The following is a 23314-nucleotide window of genomic DNA, read 5'->3' on the forward strand; positions in this document are numbered from 1 at the left end:
TTCCCAACTTGTTATAAAAATAGTATTTTTTGTTTTATTATTTTTAATATTTTAATTTGATTATTAATTTATTTCATTATTATTTTGTTATTTATATTTTCTTATTATGCTTTTCATTTTTATAATATCTATTTTGTATATATATATATACATACATACAGTGGTGTGAAACAGTGTTGGCCCACCTTCCTGATTTTTTATTTTTTTGCATGTTTGTCACACTTTAATGTTTTAGATCATCAAACAAATTTAAATATTAATCAAAGATAACACAAGTAAACACAACATGCAGTTTTTGAATGAAGTTTTTTTATTATGAAGGGAAAACAAAATCCAAACCCACATAGCCCTGTGTGAAAATGTGCTTGCCCCCTAAACCTAATAACTGCTTGGGCCACCCTTAGCAGCAACAACTGCAATCAAGCGTTTGCGATAACTTGCAATGAATTTGTTACAGTGCTGTGGAGGAATTTTGGCCCACTCATCTTGGCAGAATTGTTGTAATTCAGCCACATTGGAGTGTTTTTGAGCATGAACCACCTTTTTAAGGTCATGCCACAGCATCTCAATAGGATTCAGGTCAGGACTTTGACTAGGCCACTCCAAAGTCTTCATTTATTTTTTCTTCAGCCATTCACAGGTGGATTTGCTGGTGTGTTTTGGATCATTGTCCTGCTGCAGAACCCAAGTTCGCTTCAGCTTGAGGTCACGAACAGATGGCCGGACATTGTCCTTCAGGATTTTTTGGTAGACAGCTGAATACATGGTTCCATTTATCACAGCAAGTCTTCCAGGTCCTGAAGCAGCAAAACAGCCCCAGACCATCACACTACCACCACCATATTTTACTGTTGGTATGATGTTCTTTTTCTGAAATGCTGTGTTTCTTTTACGCCAGATGTAATGGGACACACACCTTCCAAAAAGTTAAACTTTTGTCTCGTCAGTCCACAGAGTATTTTCCCAAAAGTCTTGGGGATCATCAAGATGTTTTCTGGCAAAACTGAGACGAGCCTTTATGTTCTTTTTGCTCAGCAGCAGTTTTCGTCTTGGAACTCTGCCATGCAGGCCATTTTTGCCCAGTCTCTTTCTTATTGTGGAGTCATGAACACTGAACTTAACGGAGTCAAGTGATGCCTGCAGTTCTTCAGATGTTATTTTGGGGTCTTTTGTGACATCTTGGATGAGTCGTCGCTGCGCTCTTGGGGTAATTTTGGTCGGCTGGCCACTCCTGGGAAGGTTCACCACTGTTCCATGTTTTCTCCATTTGTGGATAATGGCTCTCACTGTGGTTCGCTGGAGTCCCAAAGCTTTAGAAATGGCTTTATAACCTTTTCCAGACTGATAGATCTCAATTACTTTCTTTCTCATTTGTTCCTGAATTTCTCTGGATCTCAACATGTGTAGCTTTTGAGGATCTTTTGGTCTACTTCACTTTGTCAGGCAGGTCCTATTTAAGTGATTTATTGATTGCGAACAGGTGTGGCAGTAATCAGGCCTGGGTGTGGCTAGAGAAACTGAACTCAGGTGTGATAAACCACAGTTATGTTTTAACATGGGGGGGGGGGGGGGTGCAAACACTTTTTCACACAGGGCCATGTGGGTTTGGATTTTTTGGTTTTCCCTTCATAAAAAAATCCTTCATTTAAAAACTGCATGTTGTGTGATTAATATTTAAATTTGTTTGATGATCTGAAACATTAAAGTGTGACACAACGCAATAAAATAAAAAAATCAGGAAGGGGGCCAACACTTTTTCACACCACTGTGTGTGTGTGTGTGTATATATTGTATTATTTTTGTTTTGATTTTTTATCTTTCATTTTTGTATTTTTATTTTAATATTTACCATTTTTATTTAATTTAAAAGTATTTTATATCTAATTTTTTCATATATTTCATTTTATTTTATTTTGTATTGTTTTAATATAATATTATTTAGTTTTTTTGTTTTTTTAGAATTTGTGAGTTTTATTTTATTTTTTATTTTATTTTATTATTTTATTTTGCAAATCACTCTGGCTCTCAGTACTACATGTAGTAATTGTAGTTTTACTTTTAGCATTATGTTTTGCAAAGAAGGAACCAATAAAACATTTCACATATTACATTGGCTGTGTTCTCAAAACCTAGTATTATAGCTTGCTTTCTACGTAGGCAGCTGATTTTTAAATTCACATCCTAATCAAAGTGAATTCTCATAAGCAGACCAAGATGGATTTCTTTCTTTGTTTTTTCTTTTTTTTTGCTTATTTGGAATTGTTTGCATTCATGTACTTCCATCAGGTGTGTTGCTTTCTCGAATGAATGACATTTTTGTTTAATGCGAAACTTCTTTGAGCCCTGCTGCAGATTAAAGTCGTCCTGTCCTCTTTCTCGTCAGGATTGATGTGATACATTGCAATGCATAACAGAACTTTCTTTGTCCCTCCTCATGGCTTGGTCTCCTGCTCTCTCTTCTCTGTCAGGTAAACTGAAGGAGTGGACACTAATCCTTCACGGCACGGCTGAGCACCCCTACCAATCCCAGGGTTCCCAGCACTCGCGCTCCAGGATGCTGGAGATTCCCACAACAGGCAAGGAGCTGCTGAAAAACCCAGATTCTGTGCCAGGAGCCCCTGAGCATGAAGAGGAGGAAGAGGAGGAATATAATGGTACTCGCAGTAATACCTAGACAAGTTCAGAAGTTTGGGGTCATGAGAATTTTTTGTTTTTTGTTTTTTCTTATGCTCACTAAGCCTGCATTTATTTGATCAGAAATGCAGTAAAAACAGTGACATATTATTATAATTTAAAATAAGTGTTTACTATTTGAATATATTTTAAAATGTAATTTATTCCTGTGATGCAAAGCTAATTTTTCAGCATCATTATTCCAGTCTTCAGTGTCACGTGATCCTTCAGAAATCATTCTAATATACTTATTTGCTGCTCAAGAAACATTTCTGATTATTATCAATGTTCAAAACAGATGTGCTGCTTCATATTTTTGTGTAAACATAATATCTTTAATGAGTATTTGATGTAAATAAAGTTTAAAAACAGCATTTATATTAAAAATAAATCTTTTGTAACTATACAATTGTCTTTACTGATACTTTTGATCAATTTAATGCATCCTTGCTAAATGAAAATGCTTATTTTATTAAAAACAAAATCAAAACCCCAATCTTTTGAATGGTAGTGTATATAGAAACATTCATTTTAAACTCTTTAAAATGCAGTTAAATACAGAAAAACATGCACAAGGGGCAGGTGATGTATTCAGATTTTTTTTTTTATTGTTAGTCTAAAAAATAAATGTTAAGAATGAAAGCAAAACAAATATAAGCTTTATAAAAAAACGTATTTGCTACTGCATTAATACTGGAGCAAAATTGCTTAAAATATTCTTTTTTTTTTGTGACTTATTTAATAAACAGTATGATCATATTATGCATCATATATAAATATGACGGTACTTGTTGCTTGTTGATAGTGTGAGATTAATAATATCTTTAAACTGGCAACCATGTAAACGACTGAAACATAAACGTACACATAATTTCTTTGCTTTAATGCGTTTTTGTCTTTTGTGATAAAATGAATGATTCCTAGTCCAAAAATGATCCTCTATATGAGATTTTATTGTTCTAATAAATCTGAATACTGTTGACTCTGTAGGGACTTGCTTCTTATGTTCCTCCTTTGTAAGTCTCTTTGAATAAAAGCATCTGTTAAATGGCCAAATGTAATGTTATCTACTGCATCTGTGGATGAGAATTGCTGGTTTGTGACTGTATTTCAGGTCCGTGTCATCCTGAATGTGGAGATCAGGGCTGCGACGGGCCGGACGCCGATCATTGCCTCAACTGCATTCACTTCAGTCTGGGCAGCCTCAAGACCGGCAGGTAAAGAGATCACATAGAAAGACAGAGGAAATTGTTGTAGTTAACTAAAACTATAACTATATATTTTCATTACTTGCAGTAAAATATTTTTAAATTAAATATTTGTTTAACTCGATGTACTAAAACTAATACTGAAATTATTAATAAAAACTATATATTAGAAATAGTAAAAAAAAATTCAAATTAAAAAATTTTAATGTATAACTATAAATATCTAAACTGCCTATTAAAAGGATCTAAACTTACTTAAATGTATTAAACAAAATTGTGCAAAATAATAAGAGACTATCAGTGTTTTTTTTTTGTTTTTTTTTGTTTTGTTTTTTTTACCCTGCAGGGTTTTTATAGTTGCCTAAAACTAAAACCATAAAATACATTTTTGTTACTTCAAACAAAATAAACTGAATTATAATAAAATATTACAAAAAAAAAACACTGACATATTATTTCAGCTACTTGCCAAGAGAGTATTTCTTATTTTCATTTAATTTAACTTTAAAACTGAAATAAAATTTAATATAAAACTATACAGACATATTTTAAAAATGTAGATACAAAAATGAAAATGTGTACAAATAACAGAATTGCACAAAAATTACTTTAGTGGGGTCATGAACTGAGAAAAAAAAATTCCATTGATCTTTTGACATATAAGAGGTTATTGTACTATAAAAGTTTAAGTTTCAGAACTCAAAACTTAAAACAGGTTATATTGAAGGCAGTCTGCCAAAACAACAGCTTGTGGAATATTCTACTTTATTATGTAATGGTGTGGATAAGCACCGCCTCAAAAAAGATCAATACCTGCTTTGACATCGCTGCCTGTTTAGCCCCGCCCACCGATTCGCAAACATAGTGTAAATAAAGAAAGGCGAATGTGCACGTTTTCGCCAAAAACCAAATGATAAAGATGCTCCGAAGACAACAAGACCCAGTGCAGTGCCAAGTTGTGGAAAAACAGTCTTTGCATTGCCTTCCTTCTGATCCCAACATTAGGAAAGAGTGAATGAGCTTTATTTTTAATGAAGACCCAGACCGTGTCAGTAAAAACTCGGCCCTTTGTTCACTTCATTGTACTTAATTTTACAAAAAAAGGCACAGTTCGACACAAGATTTTCAAAAAGATTGAAACTAACTAAAAGATGATGCTGTGCGTCTATATTGGATCCGACAGTAATGCCTCAACACAAGTGTAACTCTCTTTATTACATGGTCATTATTGCTTTGTCTCTTCTTACAGATCGGTTTGATATGTACTGAATATTTATGTGATTTTAATCTAAATCACAGCAGCTCTACCTATGAGGAATGTGCGCTGTCAAACACACACAACTCTTAGCCAATCATAGCAGTGGGTGTTTACAATCCTCCATGCCTATTCAAACAGAGTGATCTGATGATGGGGATCAAAAACAGGACAGAAAATAGCCTATTACTTCTAGATGTTTTTGATGTAAAAATCTTGATAACATTATAAGTGGACCTCAGAGAACAGTACAAAATAAAAACAAAGGCAGTTCATGACCTCTTTAAAATTCAAATGAAAAATATACAAACTAATTCAAATTAAAATCTATAGAATAGTAACAGTATGTTGAATTCAGTCTTATTGTTTTCCTCGTCAAACAGATTGATGCTGCTTTTGCTCTTGTCCTCCTCACAGGACGTGTGTTAGTCACTGTCCGCTGGGTTATTTTGAGGACAGAGAGGCCCGCAGATGTCGCCGCTGTCACAGAGGATGTGAGAAGTGTGTGGCTCGCGGGCCGAACGAGTGCCGCTCCTGCCGGAGAGGGCTTTACTTCTACTCGAAGGAGAGCGCCTGTGTGGAAACCTGTCCCGCCGGCTACTTCCACGACGACGGTGAGTCCGACGGAGATCAGACATCCACTGATACATTTCATTGAAGTTTCTGTACAACCGTATGTATCCGGTAAATACCAAATAGAGGTCTGTCGCTTTAGGCTCATATTAAGTTTTTTTTTTTTTTTTTTGCATTTAAAAGAAATGGAGTACATCCATATATTTATTTACTTATTTTACTTATATTTATATTCTATTCTATAATTATTTCTATTTAATTATTATTTTGCTCATTTAACAGGTGTTGTTAACCAAAGCAACTTATAAATGTTGAACGTCATAAGAGATTTATCATAGAACAGCCAATAGTACTCACAGTTCTGCTAAGTTTTATGATTCATTTCAGGAAAATTAACCAATTAATTAAAATAAATTCATAAATTATGGGTTTAATAGATTTTGCTATCTTCGTGCTACTAAGCTAATGATGTGGTTCTCCAATAAGCATAAAAACACAACACATGAATACTGTACTGTGTAAATGTTAAAATAGTTATTAAAATTTATATTAAATATCTATCTATCTATCTATCTATCTATCTATCTATCTATCTATCATCTCTCGCTCTCTAGATATATAAATATATTTATGTACAGTTGGGCAAAAAAGTATTTAGTCAGCCACCAATTGTGCAAGTTCTCCCACTTAAAAAGATGAGAGAGGCCTGTAATTTTCATCATAGGTACACTTCAACTATGAGAGACAGAATGGGGGGAAAGAATCCAGGAAATCACATTGTAGGATTGTCTGAAGAATTTATTTGCAAATTATGGTGGAAAATAAGTATTTGGTCAATAACAAAAGTTCATCTCAATACTTTGTTATATACCCTTTGTTGGCAATGACAGAGGTCAAACGTTTTCTGTAAGTCTTCACAAGGTTTTCACACACTGTTGCTGGTGTTTTGGCCCATTCCTCCATGCAGATCTCTTCTAGAGCAGTGATGTTTTTGGTTGTCGCTGGGCAACACGGACTTTCAACTCCCTCCAAAGATTTTCTATGGGGTTGAGATCTGGAGACTGGCTAGGCCACTCCAGGACCTTGAAATGCTTCTTACGAAGCCACTCCTTCGTTGCCCGGCCGGTGTGTCATGCTGAAAGACCCAGCCACGTTTCATCTTCAATGCCCTTGCTGATGGAAGGAGGTTTTCACTCAATCTCACGATACATGACCCCATTCATTCTTTCCTTTACACGGATCAGTCGTCCTGGTCCCTTTGCAGAAAAACAGCCCCAAAGCATGATGTTTCCACCCCCATGCTTCACAGTAGTTATGGTGTTCTTTGGATGCAACTCAGCATTCTTTCTCCTCCAAACACGACGAGTTGAGTTTTTACCAAAAAGTTCTATTTTGGTTTCATCTGACCATATGACATTCTCCCAATCCTCTTTTGGATCATCCAAATGCTCTCTAGCAAACTTCAAACGGGCCCGGACATGTACTGGCTTAAGCAGGGGGACACGTCTGGCACTGCAGGATTTGAGTCCCTGGCGGCGTAGTGTGTTACTGATGGTAGCCTTTGTTACTTTGGTCCCAGCTCTCTGCGGGTCATTCACTAGGTCCCCCCCGTGTGGTTCTGGGATTTTTGCTCACCGTTCTTGTGATCATTTTGATCCCACGGGGTAATATCTTGCATGGAGCCCCAGATCGAGGGAGATTATCAGTGGTCTTGTATGTCTTCCATTTTCTAATAATTGCTCCCACAGTTGATTTCTTCACACCAAGCTGCTGGCCTATTGCAGATTCAGTCTTCTCAGCCTGGTGCAGGTCTACAATTTTGTTTCTGGTGTCCTTCGACAGCTCTTTGGTCTTGGCCATAGTAGAGTTTGGAGTGTGACTGAGGTTGTGGACAGGTGTCTTTTATACTGATAACGAGTTCAAACAGGTGCCATTAATACAGGTAACGAGTGGAGGACAGAGGAGCCTCTTAAAGAAGAAGTTACAGGTCTGTGAGAGCCAGAAATCTTGCTTGTTTGTAGGTGACCAAATAGCCGAGGAATTTACCAATTAATTCATTAAAAATCCTACAATGTGATTTCCTGGATTCTTTCCCCCCATTCTGTCTCTCATAGTTGAAGTGTACCTATGATGAAAATTACAGGTCTCTCTCATCTTTTTAAGTGGGAGAACTTGCACGATTGGTGGCTGACTAAATACTTTTTTGCCCAACTGTATCTATAGAGAGAGAATGAGAGACATTAATGACATTATTTTCATGCCTTAAAGAAATAGTTCCTCTAAACATGAAAATAAACATGAAAATAATGTTTTTTGTAAACACTGTGGAAAAGAACTTCAGCGATTCTTCTACTTTTGTGTTTCCCAGAAAATAACATCATACAGGTGTGGAACATCATGAGGGTGAATAAATAGTCAGAATTATTTATGGCTTTAACTTTTCTTTTAAAAGACTGCCTAAATAATCACAGAACAGAGTGTATTTGTTTAGTCAGTGGTAAAGCGTGGCACATGTGTGAGCAGAACAGCTGTTCATCATGCTGTGGCTTTATTGTCCCTCGTTGTTTCCGTCTTATTGATAACAGCTGCTGGGATGGAGATGAGCTCTAGTTATCTCCACAAATCAGACTAATGATTGAGCGTCTTTCACGTGCCTGTAAGGACGGAGAGTTTGAGTTGGTTTATGGTTGTTTGCGCACTTGTCCTGAACACATGCGGAGCCGTGCGTCTGGAACAGATGTGTTTAGTGGCAGTGTGAATGGATGAACTTTGCATAAGTATGAATTGCATCCAGATGCCCAGATATTTCACTCACTGCTGATCGGTGCAAATTAGAGGTAATATAAAACTAAAAGGTCTAAATTTTTCTCTCCCTCTCTGTCTTTGTCTGTTTCAGTGGACAGCACTGATAATAAAGCACTGCAAAAAATACAACAAATCAGTGATGACATCATGCATATGACAAATTTTGTATTTTTATCTTGGGTTCATCTTGGGTGCCTTTGTCTTTTTCTCTGCTAGTATCTTCTGTTCTTTCTAGGTTTCTGTCATTTAGAGTGTGTAAATAATTTAGAGTCATTAAGAGTGTGAAACAACTTACAACCCGAATTCCGGAAATGTAGGCATGTTTTTTAAATTTGAATAAAATGAAAACTAAAAGACTTTCAAATCACATGAGCCAATATTTTATTCAAAATAGAATATAGCGAACATAACAAATGTTTAAACGGAGAACTTTTACACTTTTATCCACTAAATGAGCTCATTTCAAATTTGATGCCTTCTACAGGTCTCAAAAAAGTTGGCACGGGGGCAACAAAAAAGCAAGAAATTTTGAAAATATTCAGCTGGGAGAACATCTAGCAACTAATTAAAGGAATAGTTCTCCCAAAAATGAAAATTAGCCAAAGATTTACTCACCCTCAGGGCATCCTAGGCGTGTCTGACATTCCTCTTTCAGATGAACACATTCGGAGTTATATTCCACATTGTCCAGTCTGTTCCAATCTGTATAATTGCAGTGAATGGTGCCCTTGTTTCTGAATCCGAAAAAAAAGTATCCAACATCACAAAACTACTCCACACGGCTCCGGGGACTTCTGAAGCGAAACAATGCGTTAGTTTAAAAAAAAAATTAATTCTTAAAACTTTATAAACTGAAATGTTCTTTGCGACAAGGCGGTCGAAAGAGGTGCATGAAAGGCGTAACGTAAAATCCGGAATGAAGACTGTAGTCTCGCGAGAGTAAGCTCTGGGGAGAAGCGTGTAATCTTGCGAGAACCAAGTTTTATACAGAGCACAGGAAAACCATGTGAACAAGTAAATAGTGTCTGTTTTGATTAAAATGGTGCATTCGTGTCGATACCTGGGATGTTTAAATAAGTTTGTGACAGGTGCTTTGTTTTGCTTTCTTCTGTGTGCATCTGCGTTCTTCATGCACTCCCTCCCCGGCTCTGCCTGGATCATAAATTCGCCTTTTATTATGCCTACGTCATACGCTCGACCACCTTGTCGCGAACAAACCTGCTTGAGAGACAGGAAGCTGCACATTTCACTTTATAAAGTTTTAAGAATCAACATTTTTCTTAAAATGCTTCTGAAAATTCACTTAAGAAGTCCTTTAGTAACACCCCGGAGCCGTGTGGAGTAGTTTTGTGATGGTTGGATACTTTTTTCAGATTCAGAAACAGGGGCACCATTCACTTCAATTCTAATGATTGGAACAGACAGGACAATATAACTCGTGTTCGTCTGAAAGAGGAATGTCAGACACGCCTAGGATGCTCTGAGGGTGAGTAAATCTTTGGCTAATTTTAATTTTTGGGTGAACTATCCCTTTAAGTTAATTGACATCAGGTCTGTAACATGATTAGCCATAAAAGGGGGTCTCTCAGAAGTAAAGATGAGCAAAGGCTCTACAATCTGTGAAAGAATGCGTAAAAAGGTTGTGGAATACTTTAAAAACAACGTTCCTCAACGTCAAATTGCAAAGGTTTTGCAAATCTCATCATCTACAGTGCATAACATCATCAAAAGATTCAGAGAAACTGGAGAAATCTCTGTGCGTAAGGGACAAGGCTGAAGACCTTTGTTGGATGCCCGTGGTCTTCGGGCCCTCAGACGACACTGCATCACTCATCGGCATGATTCTGTCATTGACATTACTAAATGGGCCCAGGAATACTTCCAGAAACCACTGTCGGTAAACACAATCCGCCGTGCCATCTGCAGATGCCAGCTAAAGCTCTATCATTGCTGTATTTGATATACCGGATTAAAGGGTTAAAACCCCTGATTCTCATCTATCATACTCATAAATAGATCATTATCAACAGATATATTATCACCTTTCAGCTGAGTTGTTATTGGCAGAAGTCTCTCGTCCTTTCCCCCGGTGTCCGTCCTGGCTCAGTCAAGTTCGGGCCTCTTGGAACTCGTAATAAGGATTTTATTCAGGTTCTGATAACTAGTTATTATTTATTAATCACTCAGAGACTTGTTTAAAAGGGTTAACGAATCATCAACACAATGGTTTCGTTTTATTAAAAACAATAACTAATAAGCAAATAACAAAATTAACAGCGAGTAAAAATCTTCACCACGAATGTCGGCCTCGTACATTAATTGTTTCAGCATTTTATAGCCTTGCATATCATTTGCATTAATCACATAACAAAACCTCCCATCACTTTCCCCTCTTCTCCCCCTGCCTGTGTTTTGCCGCCTCTGCCAGGAAATGTAACCGTTGCTACAGAAGCCGCACAAGGCAGGGTTGGAAGTTCAACAGAAAAAATTATAACATCTTCAGACAGCAAGCATGCATATCGCTATTTTAAACTATAAGGAAAGCAGCAACACCTTAGAAGACATATACGAATCTTGTATACACTTGTCTAACCCACTATATCACACCTCTGGCAGGTGCGAGTAACACCTTAAGTCTCGGTCTCCGCTAGAATTTCCATTTTGCAAACAGGTTGCAAAATGCATCTCCTAGTTTTGACCGATCTCTTACAAAACAAGCAAAATAATCATATAACAATTGTAACCACAAAGCAATCAATACTCGTGCTCTTAAATATACAGCATATACTTTCTTGGTATAGCATCTAGCATTTACATGTCTATGATGGCAGTTTGAAGTTCTATTGTCTCTAATTCATTTGTTACCATTTGCAATTCAGCTGAAAAATCATACAACTTAAGTATTTCCCTTATTAACTTCATTATTCTTTTATTCACCAATTCCTGTTTCCTCATTAACTTCAGGATGGCTTTAATTTTGAAGAAGATCTTTTGGTCCTCCAGTTCCCTTTTAGGGCCTCTTTCGTTCCTTCTTCCTCTGTTTCTTGACCTCTTTATCATGGTGACGTTGAAGTCCCTGTGTTAAAAGATCATGAAACTCGTCATCATGCAAAAAGAAAGCCATATGTGAACATGGTCCAGAAGTGCCGTTGTGTCCTGTGGGACAAGGCTCATTTAAAATGGACTGTTTCAAAGTGGAAAAGTGTTCTATGATCCAAATTTGACATTCTTGTTGGAAATCATGGACGCCGTGTCCTCCGGGCTAAAGAGGAGGGAGACCTTCCAGCGTGTCATCAGCGTTCAGTTCAAAAGCCAGCATCTCTGATGGCATGGGGGTGCATAAGTGCATACGGTATGGGCAGCTTGCATGTTTTGGAAGGCACTATGAATGCTGAAAGGTGTATAAAAGCAACATATGCTCCCCTCCAGATGACGTGCATTTCAGCAGGACAATGCACAACCACATACTGCAGCTATTATAACAGCAAGGCTTCTTAGTAGAATAGTTTGGGTGCTAAATTGGCCTGTCTGCAGTCCAGATTTTTCACCTATAGAGAACCTGTGGCGCATCATTAAACAAAAAATTTGCAAAGACAACCACGAACTCTTCAGCAACTGGAAACCTATATCAGGCAAGAATGGGACCAAAATCCAACACCAAAACTCCAGAATCTCATAACCTCGATGCCCAGACGTCTTCAATCTGTTTTGAAAAGAAGAGGAGATGCTACACCGTGGTAAACATGCCCCCGTCCCAACTATTTTGAGACCTGTAGCAGGAATCAAATTTGAAATGAGCTCATTTTGTGCATAAAATTGTAAAATTTCTCAGTTTAAACATTTGTTATCTATGTTCTATTGTGAATACAATATTGGCTCATGTGATTTGAAATTCTTGTAGTTTTCATTTTATTCAAATTTAAAAAACGTCCCAACATTTCTGGAATTCGGCATTCAGTCCATTTGCACGTGAATCAGTTATCAGTGTTCTGAGTTTGTGTGATGCATGTGATTGTCATTCACACGCTGTCTTTATAAACACACAATGTATTTACTGCTTTAATTTGCCGTCTATGCTGAGTAAAAGTGCTCTAAATAGGGAAATGCAACCATAATCAGTTCATGAGGCTATAGATTCCAGTTTGTTTGCAGCTTGAAATTAAAAAATTAAACCAAAAACTTAACTTCTTTCAGTTCGTTGCTAAGGCAACATTTTTTTTAATTTAGTGTAACTTAAAATAATTCAAACTTACCTGAGATTTAAATAATAAAAAAAACTAAATTTCAAATATTAATAAAACTTCTGTATTTAAAACTACAAGCCTGCTAAGGCCACCTTTCTAAAATGTATATAAAAACTTCTCCCCAAAAAGGATAATAAAAATAATTCAAAATATTAAGAAGGCTTATTTTGAATAATTTAATTGTTTGTTTTTGTGTGTGTTGGTTACAATGTGATCTTGTAAATAATGTATTATTTTCTTAAAGTGTTAATAAAATTATGCACATACTATTCCGAATATTAAAATACTTATTTATTTTTTGTGTTTAATGGAATGTCATCTTTGTAATAATAATTATAATAATATTAACAGTAAAACATTATTGTTTTTGTTGTTGTTACTATTATCAAATATATTGCAACTGCATATTTTTTTACTCTTGATGTGAATAGTTTGCAGTTAGTTTACATGTTTGCTGTGATAATTCTGACATATTATTTGTTGATTAATTATCAAACAAATAATAAAAATCAACTAATTAATTTATTTGAAATCAAGCGTAGTGTTAGTTCTACCTATTGTAATACAACACCTTCCACTACATCCTTATATAACATCCATTCAGTATTATTCAGCAGCTTATCTCGTTGCTCAGAAGCTAATTACCATCCTCCATCCCCAGCTCATCATCCACAGTCAGGACTTGACCTTTTGATATTTCTCATTGATTCAGATTCCTTTATCCTGAATTTTTTATGTTGTTACATTATATTGTCATTAAGAACATCAATGATATCTGCTACATTTATGTTAGTTCTATTCTGTTGACCCTAAGGGGGTTAACGCTGCTCTCCCTGCTCTTATCCATGCTAGGCTGCATGGATGAACAGGGAGCTTTTCCCAATCCAAACTGTATTGTCAGTCATCTTTGACTATAGTGGTCCTGACAGAACTACTTTTATGTTCGTGCATTCTTTGTCTTTGTGATCTTCACGTCACATTTTCTTTCTTTCCAGGCCAGAGATGTTGTCTGAAGTGTCACGAGAACTGTTTGAAATGCTTTCGAGATGCAGACAGATGCACAGCATGTAAAGATGGCTTCAGGTAATACTAATAAACATCAAAACTCTTCAAGTTTCAACTGTTAAGCATTTGCACAAAACGACCTGATGAGAATGAAGTGCGCTGCTTCATGTCCCATTTTGAACCGCTGCTCTCAGGGTGTAGCAGTTGAGATGCAGCCCAAGAACATTTAATAATCCTCGCTGGATTGTTGCTTGATTGCTGCATAAATAAAACCAAATGTTTGCGGCTATTGAGCATTTAAACGTCTCTTGCAGCCGATTGAGTTTAATGAGCGTTGACCTCTCTTTGCACTCAATGCACGATATATATACAGAGTTCTGAATTCTCATGATGTCTGTAGCCGCACGCTGGCGTGGATGAAATAGCGTAAGAAGTCTGGCTTTGGGGTTTTGTGTGGGTTCAGGACATCTAGGGTACATCTAGTCATCTTTATGCTTTGCTGTGGTTTAGACAACCCATACTGAGACAGACCGGGCTTTAGTTCTTGAAAGGCAGTCTGTTCTTGTGAAGGGTAAAACGCAGCACGCTTTGCACCGTGACCTCTCGACGGCGTTTAATCTGTCAGGGTTATATATCGTGATGCGCTGTGTTTTGAAGCGCAGATCGAGAGCGAATGCCTGGAATCTTTTAGATTTACATGGTCTGTGTCACACTTGCTGGAATGATTATTGAAACGCCTGTCATTTTACCGCTTACCCACAATACCCCGCTTCCATAACAAAACAGCTCTTTTAGTTGTTTTCTCAGACGCACATTAACTCAAGTCTTGGGCTGAGAATCACTGGTTACTCTGATTTGTTTGAAAATATAATTTAGTTTGACACAAGTTTTGGTCTATGCCACATTTAGAGCACTAAAAGCTTAAGGAGCCTCACATACAGATTTGGAAATAGAGCTGTTACAATTATGACATTTTGATTGTTGATTATTTATCAAACTAATACTAACAATTGACAGTTTGTTTTATCTTTTTTTGAGGATGTGTATCACAGTGAGAATTTGCATTAGCCTAATGATTGGCAGTTTTGGGAGTAACGGGTTACAAAAGTAATGCATTACAGTAACTGATTACTTTTTGCTGTAACTCAGTAGTGTAGGGAATTACTAATCAATTTTCAGTAATATTTTACTCGGTACATGTTCAGTAACGCTTGCGTTACAACACAATTTTAGCCCAAGATTTAATTGTTTAAAAAAAAAAAAAAATTAACGATTCGAAAATGCCGCAAGTAAGTTCTATTTCCTGTTCGTGGTCAGTCAATATCCGCGTGTGGTGTCCAAGTTTGTAAATAAAGACTAAACAACGACAGCTTCTGATATATTTGTTAAGCGATTTATTATATTAATTTCCCTCTCGCTGGTGGAACTTTGTATTCTGTGACATAGTCCAGTGAAGGTGGGTTTAGGGCGGGTTTTACAGGAGTGCCACGAGGCTACTGGCCAGACCGTGGAAACATGGTGTGATTTTGGGCCTATGTGCTCGAGCTCCGAGGCTATTACCCTGATAGCACATGTACATCTCAGAGATGTCTATTTGATGTCTGCATTTACATCTGCAAGACATATTTTTTAGATTGTTTGCTCATCTGCAATACGTCTATAGAACGTCTCCTTTTAGATGTCAAATAGACGTCTATTAGATGTCTTTTAAGATGTTTATGATTTAGAATGTATGTAAAACTGACATCTGAAAGACGTCTGTCAGACGTTTGTAGACAGCAGATGATTTCCAGATCAAGAGATCTTTAACAGACATCTTGCAGACGTACGTGTGCTATCTGGGTAGCCCTGCCTGACTCGCACTGGCCAGTGGAAAAGCGGCTAATGGGTGAAGATGGCAGAAGACTGTACATTCGCAAGATGCCTGGATAGCCCACAGTCATTATGCTACACCACCCTCTACTGGATGTAAAATGCTCTGCATTACATTTTGTCATTTTAGAATGTTAAAGGTATAATTCACCCAAAAATGACAATTCTGTCATCATTTACTCACCCTCAAGTAGTTCCAAACCTGTATTAATTTCTTTGTTCTGAACACAAAGGAAGATATTTTGAATAAAGTTTGTAACCAGGCTGTTTTGGGGCACCATTGACTTCCATAGTAGGAAAAAAATACTATGGAAGTCAATGGTGCCCCAGAACTGCTCTGTTTCCCACATTCTTCAGAATATCTTCCTTTGTGTTCAGCAGAACAAACACATTCATACAGGTTTGGAACTACTTGAGGGTGAGTAAATGATTACAGAATTTTCATTTTTGGGTGAACTATCCCTTTAAGTTCTGCTTCTGTAGTTATTTTGGTGAATGTAACTCAAAAGTAATACAGGAGTCATGTAACGCATTACAATTCTGAGACAGTAATATTGTAAGGTAAGGAATTACTTTTAAATAATAGTAACAAGTAATCTATAATGTATCACAGTTTGGAAGTAACTTGCACAACACTGATGGTTGGTAAAAGATGCACATACATAAAGTGATATACTGTAAATATACTATTCTAAGTATTCAGTTATTATTAATTTCATTAACATAATGGAAATTCCACTGTTGTTATAGTAATAACAATAATTAATATTAATGTTTATTTTTTGCAATTATAAAAACAATATATAAAATGGCCTATTATTATTATTATTATTATTATTATTGTCTTGCTCTTGGTGTGATTAGGCCTTAAGTTGCATAAAAGTTATGTAAATGTAGGCAGTCATATGTTGCAGATAGTTTTGATATCTTACTGATGTTTTTGCTTTATGCAATGTTTGCTCTTTAAATCTGTGGAAATATTGCAGTGAACTGCTGTATGCGTTTAATCTTTTCTTCTTCTTTTTCTCCTTTTCCTGATTAAAGTCTGGCAGGAATGACCTGTGTTCCAGAATGTGCCAATGGAACGTTTTTTAACCTGGAACAAATGAAGTGCAGCCCTTGCCACATCTCCTGCTCCACATGCATAGGTCACATTCTATTCTATTCTATTCTATTCTATTCTATTCTATTCTATTCTATTCTATTCTATTCTATTCTGTCCCATCCCGTCCCGTCCTATCCTATCAAATCATATCATATCCAATCCCCTCTCATTCCATTTAATTCCATTTTATTCCATCCCATTTCATTCTATCCCATCCCATTCCATTTATTTCCATTCCATCTCATTCCATCCCATTCTATTCAATTCTATCCCATCCCATCCCGTTCTATCCCATCCCGTTTTGTCCCATCCCATCCCATCCAGTTCCATTCCATTCATCTCATTCATCCCATTACATTCCAGTCTATCTCATTCCATTCCATCCCATCCCATTCATTCTATCACGTTCCATTCCAATCAATTCTTTCCCATCCCATCTCATCTTGTCTCGTCCTGTCCCATCCCATTCCATCTCATCCCATTCCCATTCTGATTGCATTCAATCTTATTCTATTCTGTTCTATTCTATTCTATTATTTTGTTTTGCATAAAATGAAAAAAATATTTAAATGTAGGCAGTCATTAAAGCACAAACTTAAATAGCAGTTTAATAAACAAGATTACAGATTGACTAACTTATATTTCAGACAAAATTTTGCCTGTTAGTTCATGTATTGTTGAAATCCGTTGAAAAAATGTCATGTGAATGTAGTATAGTATCTTAAAGCTCCATACAGATGAATTGATAATGTCCCAGTTTTATGATTTCATTAAAGTTTCTCAAATCTGGCCTCTATCCCTGATCAAACTCACCTGAACGAGCTAATCAAGGTCATCAGGATTACTAGAAACTGTCAGACAAGTAAACTGTAGCAGACCTTGAGTCGAGAAATCAGTGCAATACACTAACAGGACATTATGGATGTGAGCCGACTCAAGCAATTCTCACAGAATATGAAATGAACTGAACGCAAAAGCAGGCGAATCAGATATCTTTTTTAACTTGCTTACCAATCAGTTCTGAGCGAGAAACTGAAGAGGAAAGCATTTGTATTGTTTTGAGGACAGCAGGAGTGATAGAGCCGCTGCCAGACTGCTGCTCAGCCATAGAACCTAATTAACTTACTTCATTAAACCAACTCACCAGAGACGCCTGATAAGCCCTGAGTTGTTTTCTTTCCAAGTCGTTGAAATGTAGAGAGCTGATGTTATAGACAGTGGGACGGAGAGAAATAATTGACAGATTAACCTGAATGAATGTGTGTCTGTTTCCACCTCCATTAACATGAGCTCAGTTTCAAACCATGGTGAGACGTCTTTATAGGCAACATTTTAAGACATAAAAACATAAGTATATAATTTTTCTTTGCCAAATACTTAAGCAGCATGGCATGCATCATTTGTGGAGACGATAGTCTCACAATGCACTGCAGCATACTCCATCTAAACTGGTGGGTGGAAAAAGAGAGTTATTGATTTTACTCAGTTGCATTATTGATATACTATTATAGTTTTTGGTTAGATTTTGAGTTGGATTTTAATTTTCTATTTTCTATATAATTTGAAATATTTTTGGTAATTTTATTGTGTGTTTGTCATTTTATTATTATTATTATTATTTTGAATATGTCTAAATAGGTTCATTTTTATTTATTATTTTTTTATGTTTTATTTTAGTTAATGTTTATTTTAAGCAAAGGAAAATGCATTCGTTCATTAATGAAGTGCATTTATTTTTATGACAAATACAGTAAAAACTATAATATTGTGAAATATTACTACAATTTCAAATAACTGTTTTCTATTTGAATATATTTTAAAATGTAATTTATTCCTGTGATCAAAGCTGAATTTTCAGCATCATTACTCCAGTCTTCAGTGTCACATGATCCTTCAGAAATCATTCTAATATACTGATTTACTGTTCAAGAAACATTTCTAATTATTATCAATGTTGAAAACTGTTGTGCTGCTTCATATTTTTGTAGGATTCTTTGATGAATAAGTTCAAAAGAACAGCATTTATTTGAAATATAATCTTTTGGAACATCATAAATGTCTTTGCTATCACTTGTAATCAATTTAATGCATTCTTGCTGAATAAAAGAACCTTTTATTCACCTCTATAAGAGATTCCATGGTTGACCTGCTGTAGCAGAAAGTCTCTTGTAGCGCTGATTTAATCTTAGAGATGAGCTGATCAGGCCAGATAGCTGGAAGTCGGCAAGAAAGTCATCTTTCTGTGATCTTCAGCTGATGGTACATTGTTTTGGGTCACTGTACTCATACTTATTGATCAGATTGCTCTGTTAACATCATGCCTCTGTCACCAGCCGTCCCAAACATGCTTCAGGTGAAGATCTCAATGAATTACAAATGTAATTGAGAACTGAGCTAACGATGTGCTTGTGTTTGCAGGTCCAGGACTGGAGGAGTGCACTCAGTGTGCGCCGGACTACTTACAGCAGGAGTGGCGGTGTGTCCGAAACTGTGCTCCTGGATACTACAGAGGAGAGGCGGTGGGATTCACACAGAGGATGTGCCACAAGTGAGTCCTGCACACATCTCATATGACCACTGTACTGCTGCATTCAGACACAAACTGTCACCAGTTCTTGGGTTATTTTAGATAAAATGCTTTAAAATGCGGATGCATTTCATGAAACATTTTTCTTAAGATCAGGGCTTAAAGTTCTCCGGCACCGTACCGGATCTCTGGCGTGTGGGGTTTGGCAGCGTAAAAAAAAGAGATATAAACATGAGATGCGCATGCTAGCAGAGTAATGGAAAAGAAGCGGCTGTGTCTCGAGCGCTCGACACATTGAAAAAGCTGCGAGGCGCAATGGTCAAAGATGTCTATCTAGCGCCATATTTATATAGAAAAGCTATTTAAAAAGCAGAAGAGCTTTGTAAACAGCTCAAAATAATTACATCCTCTCCATAAGAACTATATGATTGCCAGAACAAATTTACCGGTAGTTTTAAAAAGGATTTTAATTTACCAGTAAAGACTGTATGTGTGAAAGAGGCTAAACTCTTCCTCTGCATATGCGGTGAGTTTACATTCATCTGGGAAAACTGTGCATTATCTCACTAGATTTGTAACGTAAATCATTTATAAACCTGTGCCTTAAATCATTTATAAACCTTATAAATATTTCTAATTATGCGATTGATTGTACATTGCTATTTCAAAATATAAGTTTCTGACTTTGCATCTGGCCAAACATTTAAATTAAATTGATTTAAACGTCGTCTGCAGGAATTTATTATATAGGCATATGTATTTGTTCGTTCATTCTCGTGAGTGTCTACATTCCATCGCAAGCGCACGTGAGCGCAGCTTTACAGAAACTCGCTGATCTGATCACAGACACAGAACAACAACACCCAGACTCTGTTTTAATCATTCTCGGGGACTTTAATAAAGCAAATCTCTCCCGCGAACTGCCAAAATATTGACAGCATATCACATGTCCCACCAGAGACAGTAATATATTGGATCATTGTTACACAGCAATAAAGGATGCATATCACTCTGTCCCACGGGCAGAGGTGGGTAGTAACGAGTTACATTTACTTTTTTGGGTAACTAATACTTTGAGTATATTTTAAAATGGGTACTTTTACTCTTACTCAAGTATATTTTTAGAGAAAAAACTGTACTTTTACTTCGTTACTGTGGGCGACTCTCCTCTCGTTACTGTATCTTAATGCAATACAAGTTAAAAATGCTTTGGTTTATTCCAAACGCGCCGTCTACTTTTCTCTGGGCAATGAACGATGCCCATTCGTGAATGATTCATTCTTTTGAGTCGATTCTGTTTAAAGGCTTTATCAAACCAGTTGGCAAACCAGTGAATCGGTTCGCGAATCAGTTTGAATGATTCGTTCAGTTCCCTGCCGCCCTGCCTGTGACATTTTGTTCAGTATTCGTTGATGAATAGAAAGCTAAAAAGAGCAGCACTGATAATAAATCAACATGATTTCTGAAGGATTATGTGACTCTCAAGACTGGGGTAAAGGCTGATGAAAATTCTGATTTGCATCACTGAAATAAATTACATTAAAATATATATATATTTGAACGGCAGTGTGTGTGTGTGTGTATACACATACACATTACATAAATGTAATCTATATATCTAAATAAAAATAGACTATATTCAGTACCTATATGATCCAAAGTAACTAGTAACTAACTACTTGAGTAGTTTTTTTTTATCCGATACTTTTTTACTCTTACTCAAGTAACTATTCAGACTATTACTTTTACTTGAGTAAATATTTCTAGAAGTACTTTTACTTGAGTACAGTTTTTGGGTACTCTACCCACCTCTGCCCACGGGCAGCTTTAGGACTTTCTGATCACTGTTTGGTTCATCTCATACCTGTCACGAGTCCGGGCTGCAGTTCTTCCTTTCTCCACCATCTCCCGGACTCCACTCCCCTAACTGCACACACCTGCCGCATATCATTCACCTGACACTCATTTTTACACCCTCAGTTGTTCCCCATTGCCACAGACTATATAGGCTCCTCTCTCTCACCACTCTGCCTGGGTGAATTAATTGTAATTGTGATTTATTGTATAAGTATTGTTCACTATTGAAACTCTGGGGATACATGAACTGTGTTGCCGTTTTATGTATCCCGTTTTGTTTTGCCTTGTTGGCCTTTTTGTTTCGTTATTAAACAGAGCCTTACCTGCATTTGGACCCTGACCTCGTCTTTTCACGGCGCTCTCGAAGTGTCCCATGACAATACCGACCTACAGGCAGAAGCTTAAATCTGCAAAACCTGTATTAAGAACTGTTAAAAGATGGACTAATGAAACAGAGCGGGATTTACAAGCCTGTTTCTCTCTCACTGATTGGACTGTTTTTGAAGCTGCTGCAAACGATCTGGACGAGCTCACAGAGACTGTAACATCTTATATCAGTTTCTGTGAGGATATGTTAATTCCTACCAGGACTCATTTAACCTACAATAACGACAAACCATGGTTCACTGCAAAACTCAGACAGCTCCGTCAGGCCAAAGAAGATGCTTACAGAAAGGGGGATAAAGTCTTGTATAAACAGGCCAAATACACACTGGAAAAGGAGATCAGAGTGGCAAAGAGGAATTATTCTGACAAGCTAAGGAACAAATTCTCTTCCAGTGATTCTGCTTCAGTGTGGAAAGGTATGAAAGATATCACCAGTTACAAGACACCATCCCCTAGCACTCTGGAGAATCAACAACTGGCAGACGACCTGAATGAGTTCTACTGCAGGTTTGAAAAATCACCCGCCCTGAACACCTCTCCACACAACCATTCACACCTCCAGCAACCCCCCTCTCCCCCACACCTACAATTCAGATCAGAGAAGATGACGTGCGCCAGGTCTTCAGAAAGAACAAAAGAAGGAAAGCACCAGGCCCAGACGGTGTCACCAGCCTGCCTAAAAATCTGTGCTGACCAGCTGGCCCCCATCTTCACACAGATCTTTAACAGATCATTGGAGCTGTGTGAAGTCCCCTCATGCTTCAAACGTTCCACCATCGTCCCCGTCCCAAAGAAACCCAGAATTACTGGACTTAGTGACTGTGGCTCTAACGTCTGTGGCCATGAAATCATTTGAAAGACGGGTTTTGGCTTATCTGAAGGACATCACTGGACCCTTACTGGACCCCCCTGCAGTTTGCCTACAGAGCAAACAGGTCTGTGGATGATGTAGTCAACATGGGACTGCACTTCATCCTGCAGCATCTGGACAGACCAGGGACTTACGTGAGGATCCTGTTCGTAGACTTCAGCTCCTAACTCAATAAACTAACTCCGCTCTCCATCCCACCTCCATCTGTCAGTGGATAACTAGCTTTCTGACAGCTTTCTGACTAGCTTTTTTCAGGCAGCAGCTAGTGAGGCTGGGAAAATTCACATCCAGCACCCGCACCATCAACACTGGAGCTCCTCAGGGCTGCGTTCTCTCCCCACTGCTCTTCTCCCTCTACACCAACGACTGCACATCTAAACACCCCTCTGTCAAGCTCCTGAAGTTTGCAGATGACACCACACTGATCGGCCTCATCCAGGACGGTGACGAGTCTGCTTACAGACAGGAGGTTAAGTATCTGGCTATCTGGTGTAGTCTTAACAACCTGGAGCTTAAAACACTCAAAACAGTGGAGATGATCGTGGACTTCAGGAGAAACCCCCATGCTCTCCCCCAACTCTCCATCATGAACAGCACTGTGACTCCAGTGGAGTCATTCAGATTATTATCTATTTCTTAGATAATGATTATCTGTTTCATTGGAATTGCAGAATTGTAGCCTTGGTACAGGAATCGTGTGCTTGGCATTTACATTGGAATTCTTTCTTATTGCTCTCTGGCAGAAATGTGAACACACACACACACACTTGTTTAATAGGGACTCTCCATAAGCATAATGGGTTTTATACTGTACAAATAGTATTTTCTATTGCACTACACCAACCCTACACCTAAACCGACCCCTTACAGGAAACTGTGCATTTTAGATTTTCACAAAAAAAAACACCATTTAGTGTGTTTTTTAAGCCTTT

At 37.3% G+C, this 23314-nt stretch overlaps 1 protein-coding gene across 2 annotated transcripts in view; it reads left to right on the forward strand.

Annotated features, from left to right (window-relative positions):
- LOC306856998 (proprotein convertase subtilisin/kexin type 6-like) overlaps window positions 1-23314 on the forward strand; it is a 103490-nt gene that overhangs the window by 73023 nt on the left and 7153 nt on the right. The window contains exons 14-19 of one of the 2 annotated variants that reach the window (XM_079396605.1): window positions 2469-2654; window positions 3788-3890; window positions 5554-5750; window positions 13754-13841; window positions 16680-16783; window positions 19159-19288. In XM_079396605.1, coding sequence (XP_079252731.1) covers window positions 2469-2654; window positions 3788-3890; window positions 5554-5750; window positions 13754-13841; window positions 16680-16783; window positions 19159-19288 — 808 coding nt within the window. The remainder of the gene's footprint in view (window positions 1-2468; window positions 2655-3787; window positions 3891-5553; window positions 5751-13753; window positions 13842-16679; window positions 16784-19158; window positions 19289-23314) is intronic. The other variant, XR_013783062.1, reaches the window with a different exon arrangement.

The sequence above is a fragment of the Barbus barbus genome, assembly GCF_936440315.1.
Source record: "Barbus barbus genome assembly, chromosome: 1".
In the NCBI taxonomy this organism is placed as follows: Eukaryota; Metazoa; Chordata; class Actinopteri; order Cypriniformes; family Cyprinidae; genus Barbus; species Barbus barbus.